General features: G+C 34.0%; 1 protein-coding gene across 5 annotated transcripts in view; it reads left to right on the forward strand.

Annotated features, from left to right (window-relative positions):
* Positions 1-13918, forward strand: part of NIPBL (NIPBL cohesin loading factor) — a 275650-nt gene that overhangs the window by 149923 nt on the left and 111809 nt on the right. For all 5 annotated transcript variants that reach the window (XM_069096153.1, XM_069096158.1, XM_069096156.1 and 2 more), the window contains exons 4-8: positions 418-545; positions 1996-2095; positions 3022-3173; positions 10993-11153; positions 12101-12197. In XM_069096153.1, coding sequence (XP_068952254.1) covers positions 418-545; positions 1996-2095; positions 3022-3173; positions 10993-11153; positions 12101-12197 — 638 coding nt within the window. The remainder of the gene's footprint in view (positions 1-417; positions 546-1995; positions 2096-3021; positions 3174-10992; positions 11154-12100; positions 12198-13918) is intronic.

Genomic DNA, 13918 nt, shown 5'->3' on the forward strand with positions numbered 1-13918 from the left:
TAAAAATTGCAATCCAGAGCCAGATAATAATTTTTTAATTGTTTTCCTGTTTATATTTTCTATCACGGTTAATAACTGAGAGCTCACCTCATTTATCTGTTACTTTATATTTTTTAAAATACAGAGTTCTTTAGTTAATTGTAACTCCAAAGAATAATACACTCCCTGGAATACATTTCATCCTTAGGAAATCATTTTGCATTCTTGATTATCTTTACTTCACTCAGGGATCTCTATTCCCAGAGTCCATACTTTATGAAACATCTATATGCTTAATATCTATTATTATGAGTAATCTTGGTTTTTGCATTTCATCCTCTTCCAAGTTTTATTGGCTAATGTAGAGTAATGAAATTTTTATAACTTAGGACATTTTTTATATGCTTATTTATCTTCTGTTTATTTCTTTAATGCTAGAGAGTTGAAAGATAATCTTGGTAGTGATGATCCAGAAGGAGACATACCAGTCTTGCTGCAGTCTGTCCTGGCAAGGAATCCTAATGTTTTCAGGGAGAAAAGCATGCAGAACAGATACGTACAGAGTGGTGAGAATATTTTCCTATTAGTTACATTTTAAAATATATTTTTCTTCATAGTTCAAATACCCGAATGTATGTTACCTGTAATAAGTTGTGTCTCTTTTTCTTAATAAGATGGCATATAGTTTGGTATTTACCTAGTTAGACTGTAATAGTACCTTAAACTGGACCATGTATGTAGTAGAAGCGCATAAACGTTAGTCATAAATAGCATCTTTTCGAGTTTGTGTGGTACTAGGATTCCATGGACGTCAGGTAAAAGCTAAGAGAATATCATTTTTGAAGTTTTTGAGAATTTTGTACTTTGAGACAACTATAGACTTTAAGATTTCATTCACCCTTTTCATCCTGAGTTCCTACTCTTAGAAGTTCCATTTTGTTGTTTCGGTTTTTAAATTAGAAAATACTTGGAGTCAGGAGGACCTGAGTTCAAATCCGGCCTCAGACACTTGACACTTTACTAGCTGTGTAGCCCCAGGAAAGTCACTTTAACCCAAATTACCTTGCCAAAAAAAAAAAATTAGAAAATACTTGTGAGTATAGTCCTTTCCCTAGATCCATACTGCATCTACCCCATATAAAATAGTTACTAATGTATAAAATCCAGAATCACTTATGTTTGGGGGAGAATATAGATTTATAAAAAGTATGTGGTTATTATTAGGCCTGGGAATTTAGAAGAGTTAAAAGCAGGAAATTAAATTTAGGAAGAAATTGTGGGGAGAGGAATGAGCTGAAAAGAGGTTGAAAATAGATCATAAGCTCTTTCAAGTTTTTAATAGACAAGTTTCATTTTGGACCTTAAAGTTACCAGAAATTGAACTTTGCTTCATTCCATACAAATAGTTGACATTCGTGTGACATTTCAAGATTTAGAAAGCATTTTACTTATATTGTCTCATTTTGATGCCTACAAAAAATCCTTTAATATGAATCTTACAAACATTGTTAACCTCATCTTACAGATGAGGAAACTGAGTCTGAGAGAGGTTAAGCAGCTTGCCTAAAGTCACACTCTAAAGTCACGCAACTGGTATATGATGTGATAAATTTAAACCCATGTCTTCCTGACTCCAAATCAAGTGCTTTTATCTGCTATACCATCCAGCTTCTCTGTAATAAAATTTCATATGTCTAACAGTTGAAAGAGCTTACAATATATAGACCACAGAACAGAAGTCAAGGATTAGGGAAGGATTTAATAACTATCTTCAGATATCTGTTATGTGGAAGAGGGGGTATTCTATAAACTTTTTTATACTTTATAAACTTTTATGTGAAGTATAACTACCTTCTTATGCCAAATGAAAAGATTAGCAAAAAGGAAGATACCATGTCTTAAAAATAAGAACTTTTGAATATTTGTGAAAAGAAAATATGCTTGAGTTTGAATGGTTAAAAAATGGTGTTATCATTACAGGAAATTAATACAATAATATTTTTGTATGTTGTATAGGAATGATGATGTCCCAATATAAACTTTCTCAAAATTCCATGCACAGTAGTCCTGCATCTTCCAATTATCAACAAACCACTATCTCACATAGCCCTTCCAGGTAATATGTATTATTATTAAGCATGGCTTTTGTTTTGGACATCTCACACCATGTTTTCTCTAGAAAAAATTCTGTTTGGGGATAAAATGTAGTTGCTTTAGCTCTGTAGTAGTTTTTAGAGTTTGTTATTTTAAAGCATTATACATCTAAATCTCATTAGCAAAAGGTTAGTCACCATATGATGAATTATTTTTAACTATAGCAACTCATTAAGACCACCTACTGCGTTATAGAACATAGGTGTCAAAATTCTTGACCTGCAGGTAGCAGGCAGAAACCCACCCCCCAGTCCCCTATGTAACTGCAACTAGAGTAAAATGTAATTGGGAAATATTAATAGAAATACAATACAATGTAGGAAATGTTAATTTTTGGTTTTCTAAGTCATTATGCAGTCAGCTGTTGTATTTGAGTTTGATACCACTGGTAAAGAGGAATTGCTTTTAGTGATTGTCAGTAGAGTACCGACACTCATGAAAGCACAGATACTTGAAGTGTTAAAGGAAAACTTGTGACTGTTTTTAAGAATTATGTACAGAAGAACATGAAGCATCCCTGTAATTACTTTGACTAGAAGTTGTACTGACATCATTTTAATAGTTAAATTGGGGAAAGGGATAGAAAGTTTTGGTATTTTAAACTAAACTATAAGAAAGTGTGTAGGGTGTGAGTGTATTTTAGCAAGAATTACTTTAACTGAGTGATCACAACTTTTATTATTGAAATCATCACTTTTAATTCTTAATTAAAATAAGGAATTCTTAATCTATTAAATGTTACCTAAATATTTTATAAGAGTCTTAAGTTTCCATAATTCTGTGTGGTACAAATGTACTTTGGAGAATTTTGTGAAAATAAAATTTCAAGGAATGAAATAATTAATTGCATCTCCTCATATAATTCTTCATTTGATTTTGGGGTTTTAGCCGATTTGTGCCCCCACAGACAAGCTCTGGGAACAGATATATGGCACAACCAAACAGCCCAGTGCCTAGTCCATATGCCCCACAGAGCCCTGCAGGATACATGCCATACTCACATCCTCCAAGTTACACACCACATCCACAGATGCAGCAAGGTAAGACTGTTGAACATTTCTTTACTGAGGATGCTACGGAGCCTGATGCTGTACATTTCAGAATAGCTACTAGTTTTGGTATTCTTATCTTAAATATTTTAGTAAAATGCTAGTAAAGATATCTGACTGTTCTTTATGTAAATCAATTATAACTTTAAAAAAAACTTATAAAAAGCATTTACTAGATTGGTACAAAAATTTAAGCTTGTATTGCACAGCTAATTTCTCATAATGCGCATTTACTCCCAAAAAACTATTATAAAAACAACAAAATGTTTAAGAAAAGGTATATTTTTTTATTTCTAAAATGAAAACTTCTAAATTTAATAGTTGAGTTAGTGTGAGTGATATAAAAAGCACAAGAGTCCAGAAACACAAAAGTTCTGCTCCTGACTTCATCAATAACTGACCACCAGCAAGATAGTTAATTTTTTTCTACCTGTTTACTCTTCTATAAAATCACGAAGTTGGACTGTATGAATTTTAAGGTTTCTTCTAGCTCTAAAATACTATGATTTTTATACTCAAGAAAGAATGGGCTACTCTGTTTCTTTAAATATTAAAGAGGTGGACTGTGTCAAAGAACATTCACTCTAAATCAGCATATATTTTTCCATGTTCTAATAGTTTAGAGATACAAACAATTACCAGGTTAACAGAAGTTGAGAATACATATGTGGCCTATTTCATGCCATTTCCTTTCATAATAGTCTAGTAATCAAAATGGAAAATAAAGAATGGTTTAGGTAAGTAAATGAGCTTTTCAGTAACAAGTATAACAAGGTATCAATTATTTGTAACATGCTTCAAACTAAGTTGAAAATAGATATTATGGAAATTTTGGAATTGAAAGCATGTTAATATAATTGGATACCAATCCAAGATTTGAAAACTGTACCGGCCTTTTATTTGAAACGTGTTTGCCTGATTTGTTAGCCTTCGTTGAAATACATGTGATGTGTCTTAACACAAAATACCTATGTGTAATTTTCTAGGATTAAAAGTATTTGCTTTCATGAAAATTATTATTAAAAATAATTCATTATTATTCCCTAGGTCTATGGTCTCCACACTTTTAATAGCGCACTTCTGTCAATTAAAAAAAATTGAGCATGTACCTTCAATATATGTACATTTTTTAATGAATTGTATGTATGTACCACTATATAAAATTATGTACATTATCAACTTAAAATATAAATTTAACAGGATGAAATAATATATAATGCTAGAATCAGTAGGGGGCCACTGCATTTTATTGAGTTAGGGATTAACATAGTCGGGAAAGGTGAGGCTGAGAGACAAATTAGTAAGCTGTTACAGTAATCCAGGTGACAGCTGATGAGACCATGTGTGAGTAGAGAGAATGGACTGGATGCAAGAGATGACTGGAGGGTAGAATCAGTAAGATTGGCAGTTGACCGACTGTGTGGAGAGAATGAAAGTGAGGAATTGAGAATGATTTATTGTTTGTAAGACTAGGTGACTTTAAGGATGGGGATATTCTTGACAAAAATAGAGACATTAGTAAGAAGAGTGGATTTAGGGGAAAGATAATGTGATGAGATCTGTAATACAAATAATATTCCACCTATTTCTGTTCATCTTATGGGACAGAAAGAGGAGTGGGGGCTCTTGGAGCAGGTGTCTTATTCACTTGTCACTTCCTAAGATTAAAACCCCTGCCCAGGGGGTCCTGAGACCCACAAAGTGATCTGGGTAAGGCTTGATATGTTCATAGTGCACACTAGTATAAATTTGCCCATGTAGCTTCTCATTCAAGTTCCCGAAACACAGGTTATAATCACCCAGAAGGGCCCATACCCAAAAACAGAAGGAGAGAGTTTAGGCACTTAAATGAAGGGAATTGGGAAGAAGAGTAGAGGAATATTTAATGATAATAGGTGAAAGGGGAGATAGGGTTCAAACCCATCATTGATTACTACAGAGATAATGGGATGCTTTCCAACTTCAGATTGTTTACTTCTTCCTTGAGGTTTTGCCATAGCCCACTGGAACTTCTGAGCCCCAACTTGAAAGACTACTGCCCTAGATGATTGCTTGTCATATCTTCTTTCCACTTAGCTTTGTTATCTACCAAACCTTCCCTTCTTTATTAAAATCCCTTTTAACAGTTGCCGAGGGTAAATCTGCTCAGATTCAGCATTCATTTACCCAAGAAGTGGGAATACATAGATAAAACTAGTCACTGTTCCTTCCCTATAAGTTAAAATAAATACAAAACAGAGGTCCATATTTAATTAGGGAGAGATTACTTCAAGCTGATAGAATTAGAGAAGGCCTCATGAAAGAGATAAGACATGAAACAGACCTTGAAGGAAGGAAAGAATTTCGTATTTTTGGAATCATTTAATTTATAAAACTCTTTTGTAAAATGTAAATACCCTAAGAATAAAATTTTTATATTTTAACATCAATTCTTTTAATAAGACAATCAAACGTATATCCCCATGAGATAAGTAATACTTTTTGAAAACTTTGGGGAGAGAAGAACGTAGAGGAAATTGGGAGCAGGCCAGAGTGAAAGGGGAGTCTTAGGAGAATCACTCTGCCACATAAGTGTGCTTGGGTTTCTCCTTTATCCAGAACTTTAGAAGAAAGCAAGAAAAGGAGACAGGAAGGAGAAGCTTCCACTTCCACTCCCATAAAGGAAGGATGGGATAGTAAGGAGACAAACTTTGCCTGCTCTGCACTTTTTCCCAGGGTCCTGCCTGTTTCCCACATTAAGATAGCAGGTCTAGTTTAACAGTAAGTTTTCTTCAGTGTCTCCTAGTTCTGCCCCCTACCCCTAGTTACCTCCCCAGTTTAACCTCTGTCTAGTTCTATAGTAGTGTAGCTTTGATTCCTGACTGTTCTACTTGGGCAGGCCACTTAACTTTTCTAGACTTTGTGGTTTCCTCATCTATAAAATGAGAAGGTTGGGCTTATCCAATCTCTTAAAGTCCATTTGAGCCCTGAATCTTATAATTTCTGGATATTCTATATGATCTCAGGTCTTTGCATAGCAACTCATCTTAACCTCTTTACTATCAGAACATATTTCATTTTTTTTCTCTTTGCCAGTTCACATCAAGTCCTTCTCTAAAAGTTATAGTCTTCGAGAGTTGCCTGAAACATGAGAGGTGACATTTGCCCAGGGTCACACATGGCCTCTGGTTGTCAGATCTTCTTGCTCCAAGGCCATCTCTCTGTCAACTTTTCTATAATTCTAGCCATGATTTAATAATTCTTCTACAGGAATACTTCATTGAGATTTTACCATATGTAAAGAAATGATCAATTTTGTGGTGCCAGTTTAGTGTTCTAGGAAGTAAGAGTAGAAAGAGATCAGGATGAAGCAAAGTAGATGAGAAAGATGTCAGTTAAGGAAGTAGGACTTGAACTGGGCCTTTTTAAATGGAGAAGATGAGAGTATGTGCAGAGGATTAATGCATAAAGAACATTCATGTGTTCCATATTTTTAATATGGCATCAGCCTGATTCAGATAAAGGCTAGAAATAAGGTTCGTTGAAGCCAGATAATAAATAGCTAAAAACTGGAGTTTGCCACTGTTTCAATCACACACCTCCTCAATAAAAAATGTTGGCAATATATGTATTGTATATTTATTTATAAATTATATATGTACTATTGTACTAAAATATTATGTACAATATAAAACCTACTCAAAACCAGAAGATTCAGAGGGTGAGATAAAGGTGAAATAATTGTTTTTAAAATCTTTTATTAACAATAGGGGAAAAAAGCCCTTTTTGCTGTCACTAAAACTTTATCAATGATAATATTTTTAGTGAAAGTAATGTCACTTGAATATGCTTCCTTATTTTTTAATAATCTTTGTGTACGTCCTGAGGGATAAGGTAAAAATGTAGATTATTGGTTGTTAGTAATTAATTATTCAGTTAATTTCATCATTGTAACTAGTTAAGCTGCTAAATAAATATACTTTTAGTTGAAAAATACAATAACCAAATAATGGTTATAATGGTAAACATAACAGCTCTTCTACAAAAGTCATGTTTGTGTGTAGCTGTTCACCATACACAATGCAAAAAACAATAAAAGCAAAAGTGAAGTGTCTCTGGTTTCAATTCAGCAGAAAGTTTTTAATACAAATCTTTCTCTTTCTTTATATGGTTCTGCTTAATGGATGGTATCATGCTTTAATTTCCTATTCATGTTTGAATATCTTAGTTGTGCTTCCATATGTGTGTGAGGATCAGTAAGAAAGCAAGTTTTGCTGGACAGTAGACTTCAGGGAGGGGAGAAATATATAATGAAGTTGGAAAGGTAGGTTGGGGACAGATCTTTAAGGGCATTACCAAAATGAAGGAGTTTATATGTGATCCTAGAGGCAGCATAGAGCCACTGGAATTTATGGGAGTGGGGGAGGAGGTTGCAACATAGATCTGTGCTTTAGGAAAAATCACTTTGACAAGTTATGTGAAGGATGCACTGGAATGAGGGGACACTTGAGGAAGAAAGACCATTGTAGGAGGCCATTGCAGTAGTCTGGGTAGAGATGTTGAAGGACTAAACAGGGTGGTATAGAGCAGGGAATGTGAGATTTGTTGTGGAAACAGAAATGACAAGATTTAGTAATTGCTTTGTTACATGGAGTGAATGAAAGCTAGGAGTTAAAGACCCAGTGGTTGCAGACTTGGATTACTGGCAGTATAGTGAAATCCTAGATTATAATAGAGAAAGTTTGGGAAAAGGCTGAATTTGGGAGGAAGATAATATACTGAGATCTGTGATGCCCATACCTGCTTATCTTATATTACTCACTCTGTCCCACCACAAACCACTCAGAATTCTTACCAGTCACTGCCTTGGAACACAGAGAACACCTTCAGCCACTAGATAACAAAGATATTGGGTATTTTGGTGGGTAGGAACTTTCCCAGTGCATCTGCACAGCTCTGGTGCCTGGGTTTCCATTATGTTTTAACTCCCCTGAGGGTCCAGTGCCTGGTTTAGAAAGGAAACTATTGGGAGCTTACACATAGGAGAAAAGAGATGGAATAGTGAAGTGTTGGGGAATAACAGGTAAAGGATTTGTTTAGGCATGATGTAAAGAAAAGCATGTCTATCATAGGAAAGGGTGGATGTGACCCACCTTCTGATTAATGTTAATTACAAATTCTTTGGGTTCCTGCCGCACCTACTTCATAATGGGTATCCCACTTTGGAGACCAGTAAGGAGCTACTTGTTTTTGAGGAAAGGCATGATATAATGGAAATAATGTGTAAAATGTGATTCCTTTGCTTTCTTTTCATTTTTCTGTCTCTAGCGTATAATAAACATTTAATAAGTGTTTTCCCAAATGAATTGATATCATAAAGAAGAAAAATATGATATTTATATGCCAAATGGATTGAAAGCCAAAGAGCAGAATAAGGGAAACTAGTTGCAGTAATAGAGTTGTGAGATCTTAAAGGACTAGTCTTTAGTGGCTGGACTTAGAATCTGCTCCATAGCCTTTTCAATAATTCTCACTATTTTCTAGATGTAGGAAATATGGATTCTTAAACGACATAGTTACAGACCTCAAAGACCTTAGATTCTGTAGAGATAGAACATATACCTAGATAAGTGTAATATAAAGTAGCATGTGATGGCCAAAGGAAAGATCTAGATAGTGTAATCTCCGAAAATTTGAGATGAATGAAAGCACTTTAAGCCAAGAATTCTTAGCCTTTTTTTCATGTCATACTTTGACAGTCAGATGAAGCCTGTGGATCCCTTCTTTGAATAATGTTTTAAATGCATAAAATAGATAGTATTACAGAGAAAACCAATTACATTGAAATACACATAACAAAATATTTTTTTTAAAAACAGGTTCCCAGGCCTCAGATTAAGTACTTCTGCTTTAAGCAGAGAGGAGCAGGGAAGACTTCACGGCTGCAACTATGGATTTGAGTAGAGTGTATTCTAGGCACTCGGCAAAGAGATGGAGCATATTTAATTTGGAGAATAGCTAGTAGTTCAGTTCAGATGAATAAGCTTTTATTAAATTTCTTTGTACCAGGCCGTGGACCAATCACTGGGAATACAAAGACAAAAAGTCCCTGCCCTCAAGGATGGTCCATCTTCCACCTCCATGACTTTGCACAGGCATGGAGTGTTCTCCTTCCTCTTCTTTGAACTATTTGTGCCTTTTAAAGCTCTGTTCATGTCACCTCCTTTGAGAGGCCATTTCTATATCCTCTAGTTGTAAGTACTCTCCATAAAATTTACTATCTGCACAAATTCTATTTACTTAACTGTGTAAGATTAATTTATCTGCATATTAGTCCTAGCTTTCCTGTTGATTAGATCTATGACAATGTCAACTCCATTTAACCTCTTTAGGCTTCAGTTTTCTTAGGCAAGATGACCTCGGAAGGCCTGCAGAGCTGTAAAAATCTCTAATAACGTATTTCTCTACTGAAGTCTATGTCCCTTAATTTAGAGTGATATTATGAAAACGTACAAGTAGTATTTATAGAAAAGGTTTAAGAAAAATATATTAACGGGAAGTATACAACTATTTTAAGTGGATCATGTATAAATAGACCTTGTTCTTCATGCTTCTACTGTGTGTTCTTTTGTTGGAAAAAGCTTTTGCCAAAATTCAAAAAACTGAATTTTGGTCTGAAACTGCCTGTTTATTAGTCTTTCCAATAACAACAGCTTTTACCTAAATTAAAGAAGATGTTGTTTCACTTTAGTGAGTATATAGAGTTGACAGTGAACTTGATATAGTTAACAGCATAGTAAAACGGAATAACCTTAAATGGGAAGGTTTGATTTCTAGTACTAGATTATAAAGCCATATCATGCTAGCTATATATTGTTAAGGAGACAGAATCAACAAGACTGGGCAGCTGACTGGATCAGGGGAGTGAGTGCATGACAGTGAAGTGGGAAGGATCGAACAATCAACACACATTTGTTAAGCACCTGCTGTGTGCCAGGTACTGTACTAGATGTTGGGACACAAAGACAGAAATGAAACAGTTTCTTATTTCAGGGAGCTTACATTCTAACAAGAGAGACAATGCAAATATAAAGAATACAAAATAAATACAAATTTGTGACCTGAGTGACTGACTTGGAAGAACGATGGTGTCTTCAGCAGAAAAAGGGGGAAGTTAGGAGGAGGGATGGGTTTATATGACTCTATATTTTATTTATACCATTATTATAAAAGTGAATTTTTTTTTTCTTCACAGAAATTACTAATGAGGGATCATGGGGTAAAATCAAATAAATAATTCAGTTGAATAGCATATATTCCATGGTTAATCATTTTCTAGTTTTCAGGTAGTTAAAGTGGGCTTCCTCAATTAGGAAATGTTTTCCCATATTCACAATAAAGCCCAGTGCTACTAAATCTGTTCAAAGATTCAGCTTCTAATTGAGAAGTTGAAATTGAGTAAGCAGACTTAGTACTGCAAAGCCTATTTTGATTATTTACATAGTTGATATGTATATATGTATTTATAAAATACTACCTTGTTAAAGATAAAAATGCTAATTTTTATATTCCAGCTATAGATTTTAAGCAAAAAGTTATTCATTATAATTTTAAAATTCATTGCATTTACAAATCTTTTCAGCTATTTCCTTAAAAATTATGATTGTTTTGCACTTTCCCCTAGTCTGAAAATTAAATCAATTGGCTATTATACCATAATATCTGACTATTGTTTGTAATTTTTTAAACATTATTTTCAGTATACTCCAAATAGTTATAATTTTTTTTCTTCTTGAAAAGCTGTTAATTTTATTATTCTTTCTAATTTCAGCATCAGTATCAAGTCCCATTGTACCAAGTGGGCTGAGAAACATGCATGATAATAAAGTTTCTGGTCAGTTGTCTGGCAATTCAGCTAATCATCATGCTGATAATCCTAGACATGGCTCAAGTGACGACTACCTACACATGGTGCACAGGCTAAGTAGTGATGTATGTAAAAAAAAGTCACTATTTTTAAGGTAAAGGGGTAGTTTTACTATTTTGTTATATTACATCATAACCTGGGTTCTAGTCATGGTTCTGCCACTTATGAGCTGTATGACCTTGGGCGAGTGACTTAATCTTTTTGGGCCACAGTTTATTTAATGGAGGTAACAATACATGCCCTGCCTATTTCACAGAGTTGTTATGAAGACTAAGTAAAAAAAAAAAGCTCTATGAAATATAAAATGCTACATTGTGTCAGCTATTTTCATTATTTTCAATAATATCAATAAATAAAGTTTTACTACAAATCTAGTATAGTTCTGTGATGCTATGATTCTAAGGTTGACTTTTGTTTTTACTGCTACTATTAAAATATTAAGCATGTTAAAATTTTGGTGTGTTTAGTAGAACTTCTGCATATAAATTATACAACAAAAAATTATCTAGCGCTTTCTCTTCTCATTTGCTGGAGAGTGGTAAGTTAAGGGGTCAGGAAGAGCCCGTCTTGTGGTTCTCCACTTTTAACTTTTTTCTGATAGACCTTTAACTTTATGACCAATAATATCATCTATCTGAAATGCTATCTTTGTTGGGCAAGTTTATGGAAATTTTTGAATGATTTTGAACTTAGTAAATTTACAATTCATTTCTTCAGTATTCTATTGATCACATAGACTTTTGTGAAATCCATACTGAAAAAGACAACCAGAAATAAAGGGAAGCATATAGTGGCACTAGTTCATTATTTTTCCTTACCATGCTTAGCCCATGCATTATTTTTTGAAACAGATGAAGTACTTGTTTCTGAGATATTAAATCAAGAAGAAAACAGGAAGGTGTGGAAAAAATTATAGTTTTGAATACTGACCCTTTGCATATCAGTAAAGTATTGAATTAACACTAGCTAAGAAGTTTCTCTTTGACATGTACATTTATGATTCTTTTCTTAGGATGGAGATTCTTCAACAATGAGGAATGCTACATCTTTTCCTTTGAGGTCTCCACAGCCAGTGTGCTCCCCAGCTGGAAGTGATGGAACTCCTAAAGGTATTACTGTAATTTTAATTCTTCTCATCAGTTGATTACCTTAAAAATATTCTATGAGTTTCCCTTTTCAAATGAGTAACTTCTTTAAGCATTTGCCCTTCAGAATTCTCCATCTTTCACGAGAAATGCAGTAATTTAAAGAAATCCATATAGACATATTATCTTGTAGTGATGTCTTCTAGATTCTCTATATTTGGAAAGAAACATTTTAAATGTGGATTTTTTTCTCACTTTCTAAAATGATTCATTTTGTGACCTTGACAAAATGACAGTCTCTCTAGTTCCTTTCCTTTAAGATCAAATAAGGTTTACTACCAGAAAGAGTTTATTAAATTATTAATATTTATAGAAGAATGTTTAACTTTCTGATTGAGATGCAACCAAACTACAGATATATCTCTAAAAATAACAGCACATTTGAAAGTGTATTTTGTCTCCTTGAACCATACAGATTCATGAATGAGGTATGACCCATTTGGGAAAATGTTAATTTTTTACTTGACTCTCCCTGTATTCAAGTACCTTCTCTTGCACAAAAGCATAAGATCTCACTAGCAATCAGCATGAGAAATGATATTTTCTAGGAGGAGTAATACATATTAAACTGTAATATTTTGTAAATAGTAGTATTAGTGTAATGAATGATTTTCATCAGTTAGATCATGATAGATTAAATGATAAATTAACCCATGGAAAATTAGCCTAAAATTATTAAAATGCCCAAGGAACATGTTAGATTCTTACAAATTTGTCGAATGTGGTTCCTGTATGAATTACAAGAGAATCAAATTGTATTTCTTACTAGACTACTATAGCGTCTCATGTTAACATACTCAAGAAAAAGAACTACTGATTGATATTTCAGAGCAACAACTATGGTATGTTGTTGTACATAGAGCTTCCTGTTCAAAGTATTCATTTCAAAGTAATACAAATGTTTCTAAAACATTATTTATAAATCAGATTTTATTTTAAATGCATTAGAGGAGCATGGAGCCTTCTAACATGAATATATATTTTTTTTAAGCAATCGGGGTTAAGTAACTTGCTCAAGGCTACACGGCCAGTTATTTCTGGGTGTGGTGCTGAGTGTCTGAGCCCGGGATTCGATCTCCAGGTCGTCCCAACACTGGAGCCGGTACTCTTACTCGCTGAGCCACCTGGCCACCCCTAAGCAATTGGGGTTAAGTAACTTGCTCAAGGTTACACGGCCAGGTGTTTCTGGGTGGGTGCTAAGTGTCTGAGCCCGGGATTCGATCTCCAGGTCTTCTCAACACTGGAGCCGGTGCTCTTACTTTACTGTGCTACCTGGCCGCCCCTTAACATGAATATTTTTATGAGGCAAAAAAATCTTTAATCTCCTCATTTCATCTGTTTTGTACATTTAGATGTTTATCAGTTGACTTCTAGTCTTAGTGTTCATGAATGGAAAACCTCTGATTTCAAATTATATTACATTTAAGCTCTGATTCTTAGTTCTTTGAATATGCAGGAGTAAAAAGAGTGTTGGATTTGGGATGATGGGACTCAAGTTCAGATTCAGACTGTCACTTTTAGCATTTGTCACCTTTAGTCAAGTCACTTAAGTTCTCAACACCTCAGTTTCCTCATTTCTAAAATACTGAGATTGAAATATAAGAAGATCACTGTAAATTCTAAATCCATGATTCCTTGACACTTTCTAATTCTTGCTTAAATATCTAAATGTTTCAGGACTAGAA

Source organism: Petaurus breviceps, unplaced genomic scaffold (assembly GCF_028583685.1).
Source record: "Petaurus breviceps papuanus isolate PSGF00001 unplaced genomic scaffold, PetGlider_PUasm1.0 229, whole genome shotgun sequence".
In the NCBI taxonomy this organism is placed as follows: Eukaryota; Metazoa; Chordata; class Mammalia; order Diprotodontia; family Petauridae; genus Petaurus; species Petaurus breviceps.